The following is a 4528-nucleotide window of genomic DNA, read 5'->3' as shown; positions in this document are numbered from 1 at the left end:
TTGGGGCCAAGAAGGCCGAGGTGAGAGTGAATGACATATTTGCTATTAAACAGTCACCAGGAGAGGGGATTGAGGGACTTCCTCGCCCGGTTCAACCGAGTAAGGATGACCTTGCCGAACGTATCATAAGGGATGGCGGTCGCAGCCTTCCAGAACCGGCTGAGCAGGGATGGTTCGAGGGTGACTAAAAATCTATTAAGTCGACTGATGAAGTACACCCAACTACTTGGGATGAAATACACAACGCATATTGTGCCGAGGTCTGAGCAGATGAGGACGCCCTCAATGGACCAACTCATCGACTGACCTCGGTACAAGCCGAACCCAGAAGAGATCGAAGAAACAATACCAGAAGAGATCTTGCAACTCCGCGACCTAATAGGGAACGACATCAACCGTATGTTAGAGAGCCCGTTGCGCCCTCCTCCCGCCATAAAGAAGGCCCGCCTAGATCAAAGACAGGGACTCACTGGAACAAAAGAGGTATGTCCCCTTTATTATCTCACAACTTTTGTGTGTCACCTACAGAGATAGTCTATGCCCTGGAAAAGTTCGGACCAAAGGTTAAATGGCCACAAAAGATGAGGTCAGATCCGAATACCAGAAAGTTGGACACCCTCTGTGAGTTCCACCATGAAGGAGGGCACAAAACCGAAGATTGCATCGCCCTACGGCAGGAGGTCGTAAACATGTTACGACAAGGACACCTCAAAGAGTTGCTGAGCGACCGGGGAAGGACCAACTCTGTCAGAGGACATGAACAACATCAAGGACCGCTGAAACCTCCCTCACCAACTCGCACCATTCACATGATCATCGGTGGTGGCGATGATGCTTCCATTAACAGCGTGAAGTTAACCACTACCCACAAGCTCAAACGGTTAATCACCCGCGAACGGTATGATGAACTCGAAGAGAGTATCATATTCGATAAGTTGGATACCAACGGTTTGGCTTTCCCTCACTATGATGCCCTTGTTATTACTTTACAAATTTTGGATACCGATGTGAGACACATTATGGTAGACGAGGGGAGCGGCACGTGCATTATCTATCCTCGAGTACTTGCACAAAGGAAACTCGAAGATAAGACAGTGTCATGCTGCATCACACTAACTCTTTTTAACAATGCAGTCAAGCAAACATATGGCGATCACACTTCCTGTCTTGGCCAAAGGCGTCACTCAGGAAACCACATTCCACATCATGGACCAAGACACGACATACAACGCCATAATATGGCAACCTTAGATACACACCATGAGGGCCTTCCCTTCCAGCTTATATCAGGTCATCAAGTTCCTGACTCCATGGGGAATATTCAGCATATGAGGAGAACAACGCACATCCCAAGAATGCTACCGCATCGCCCTAGATAGCACGATCACTCAACAAATAAAGGAGCGTTCTGCACAGATGAGACAACTTACTCCTCCATGTACTCAAGGCGGTAAGCTGCACACCGGGCAATGTAGACAGGGTTCGAGTGCATGTTTTCATTGTGGGCAGACAGGACATTATATTAGCCGGTGCCCGGGGTTAGGCAGAGGTACACCAGCTCAGCCTTCAGGATTCACAGCAGCCTCTTCGCCCTCAGTCCGTGCTCCCCAACCAGGTCCACAGTCTACTCAGGGCCATGGTAGGGGGAGAGGTGGAGGAGACACCTCAGGTTCTAGTGGTGGCCAGAACTGCTTTTATGCATTCACATGCCGACAAGATTCAGAGGCATCCCCAGATGTTGTCACAGGTATATTGACAATACATTCTCATGCCATTTATGCATTGATGGATCCCGGCTCTACATTTTCATATATTACTCTATTTATTACTGGTAGGCTTGACATGAGATCTGAGTTGTTGCCACAGCCAGTTGAGGTGTCTACGCCAGTTGGCGACTCTATTGTAGCTAATCATGTCTATCGAGATTGTACAGTGTTAATTAATGACCGTCCAACCTCTGTTGATTTAGATGAATTGGTTATGCTAGACTTTGATGTCATTATGGGTATGAATTGGTTGGCAGCTTGTTATGCTAATATTGATTATCGTGCAAAGTTGGTCCGATTTCATTTTCCTGGTGAGCCTGTCCTTGAATGGAAAGGTAATGCAGTCACGCCCAAGGGTAAGTTTATTTCATACCTTAGGGCTCGAAAGTTTATTGCTAAAGGTTGTATATACCATCTGTTTTATGTTAGGGATATAGATAAGGAGCCAGCGACTCTTCAGTCGGTTCCTATTGTGAATGAATTCCCGACGGTATTCCCTGACGAGCTTCCAGGAATTCCCCTCGAAAGGGAAATCGATTTCGCTATAGATTTGCTTCCTAATGCGCAGCCTATATCCATTCCTCCCTACAGATTGGCTCCTGCAGAGCTAAGGGAATTTAAGGAACAACTAAAGGACTTGCTCGATAAAGGCTTTATTAGGCCAAGTACATCCCTATGGGGTGCTCCGGTACTCTTTGTTCGAAAGAAAGATGGGTCCTTGCGGATGTGCATTGACTACAGGCAACTAAACAAAGTCACTATCAAGAATAAGTATCCTCTTCCACGGATTGATGACTTGTTCGACCAGTTACAAGGTGCCAAATGCTTTTCGAAGATCAACTTGCGATCCGGTTATCATCAGCTACGAGTCAGGGATATTAATATCCCAAAAATAGCATTTAGGACGAGGTATGGCCATTTTGAATTCCTTGTCATGTCTTTCGGGCTTACAAATGCCCCAGCAGCCTTTATGGATATTATGAACCGGGTATTCAAACCATTCTTGGATGAATTTGTGATTGTGTTTATTGATGACATCCTGATATATTCGCGATCGGAAGCCGAGCATGCGGACCACTTGCGAGCTGTATTGCAGACTCTCCAGGACTACAGGTTATATGCTAAATTCTCTAAATGTAAATTTTGGCTAACTTCTGTAGCTTTTCTTGGTCATGTTATTACCGGCGATGGTATCAAGGTTGATGGCCAAAAGATTGAAGCTGTGATGACTTGGCTGAGGCCCTTGAATCCGACAAAGGTTCGTAGCTTTTTAGGCTTGGCAGGGTATTACCGAAGGTTTGTGGAGGGATTTTCCTCTATCTCTGCACCATTGACGAAACTGACATATAAGGGAGCTAAGTTTCAGTGGACTGAGGCATGTGAACAAAGTTTTTAGGAACTAAAGAAAAGGCTTACTACGGCACCTGTCTTGACTCTTCCGGATGGCACCGATGCTTATGTTGTATATTGTGATGCCTCGAGAATTGGCCTAGGTTGTGTTCTTATGCAGCATGGTAAGGTTATCGCGTACGCCTCTAGACAGTTGCGAAAACATGAACAGAACTATCCTACGCACGATCTTGAGTTAGCCGCAGTTGTATTTGCCCTAAAAATTTGGCGGCATTATCTATATGGGGTTCATATTGATGTTTTCACCGACCACCAGAGCCTTCGGTATTTATTTAAACAGAGGGAGCTGAACCTACGACAAAGAAGATGGCTAGAATTACTAAAGGACTATGATGTTAATATTTTATATCATCCCGGCAAAGCTAATATTATTGCTGATGCCCTTAACTGGAAGTCCATGGGCAGTCTAAGCCATGTTGAAGCTGATAAGGTTAAGATGACCAAATATCTATGCCAGCTAGCTAGTTTGCAGGTGCGTTTGGTAGATGCAGAGGGTGGACGCATTCTCGTTCAGAATACGGCAAAATCTTCTTTTGTTACCGAAGTGAAAGAGCGACAACACGAGGATCCTGAGCTTATAAAACTGAGGGAAAGTATTCCACAGCAGCGACAACCTTTATTTGAGCTAATTGGAGATGGAGTCCTTAGATACCAGGGCCGCTTATGTGTACCGTCAGTAGGAGAGCTCCGTGCCAAGATTCTTTCGGAGGCCCACTATTCTAGATATGCAGTTCATCCCGGAGCGACAAAGATGTATCGGGACCTTCGACAGATCTATTGATGGAATGGAATGAAAAAAGATATCGCGGAGATTGTAGCCCAATGTCCCAACTGCCAGCAAGTTAAAGCCGAACATCAAAGGCCTGGAGGCCTAACTCAGTGTATTGAGCTTCCATTATGGAAATGGGACATGATAAATATGGACTTCATCACTGGTTTTCCTCGCACTCCACGGAGGTATGATTCTATTTGGGTAATTATTGATAGGCTTACAAATTCTGCTCATTTCCTACCAGTCAGGACGACATATTCAGCCGAGGATTATGCCAAGCTTTACATTCGAGAGATTGTTCGCCTTCATGGAGTGCCATTATCTATTATCTCTGATCGAGGGGCTCAATTTACAGCATATTTTTGGAAATCTTTTCAGAAGGGTCTAGGCACGCAGGTAAATCTTAGCACCGCTTTTCATCCGCAAACTGATAGATAGGCAGAGCGTACTATTCAGAAAGTTGAGGATATGTTACGTGCCTGCGTGCTAGATTTTAAAGGAAGTTGGGATGATCATCTACCTCTTATTGAGTTCGCTTATAATAATAGCTTCCAAGCTAGTATTCAGATGGCTCCTTATG

At 45.3% G+C, this 4528-nt stretch overlaps 2 protein-coding genes across 2 annotated transcripts; both read left to right on the top strand.

The window, feature by feature from the left end:
- The first annotated feature begins 689 nt into the window (after nt 1-689).
- LOC138905394 (uncharacterized) lies at nt 690-1251 on the top strand. The gene is made up of 2 exons (XM_070193915.1): nt 690-1022; nt 1135-1251. The coding sequence occupies exons 1-2, from the start codon at nt 690-692 to the stop codon at nt 1249-1251; spliced, it is 450 nt and encodes a 149-aa protein (XP_070050016.1).
- A 2322-nt stretch (nt 1252-3573) lies between these two features.
- Nucleotides 3574-3957, top strand: LOC138905392 (uncharacterized). Its single transcript, XM_070193914.1, has one exon. The coding sequence runs from the start codon at nt 3574-3576 to the stop codon at nt 3955-3957; it is 384 nt and encodes a 127-aa protein (XP_070050015.1).
- The last annotated feature ends 571 nt before the right edge of the window (nt 3958-4528 follow it).

The sequence above is a fragment of the Nicotiana tomentosiformis genome, chromosome 2, assembly GCF_000390325.3.
Source record: "Nicotiana tomentosiformis chromosome 2, ASM39032v3, whole genome shotgun sequence".
In the NCBI taxonomy this organism is placed as follows: Eukaryota; Viridiplantae; Streptophyta; class Magnoliopsida; order Solanales; family Solanaceae; genus Nicotiana; species Nicotiana tomentosiformis.
This window is presented reverse-complemented; position numbering and strand designations above follow the sequence as displayed.

Bases quoted from the DNA above. Each gene is read 5' to 3' on its own strand.
- LOC138905392 (XM_070193914.1), top strand. From the start codon at position 3,574: ATGGGCAGTCTAAGCCATGTTGAAGCTGATAAGGTTAAGATGACCAAA.
- LOC138905394 (XM_070193915.1), top strand. From the start codon at position 690: ATGTTACGACAAGGACACCTCAAAGAGTTGCTGAGCGACCGGGGAAGG. The intron at 1,023-1,134 runs GTAGACGAGGGG...TTAACAATGCAG, and splicing joins CCGATGTGAGACACATTATG to TCAAGCAAACATATGGCGAT.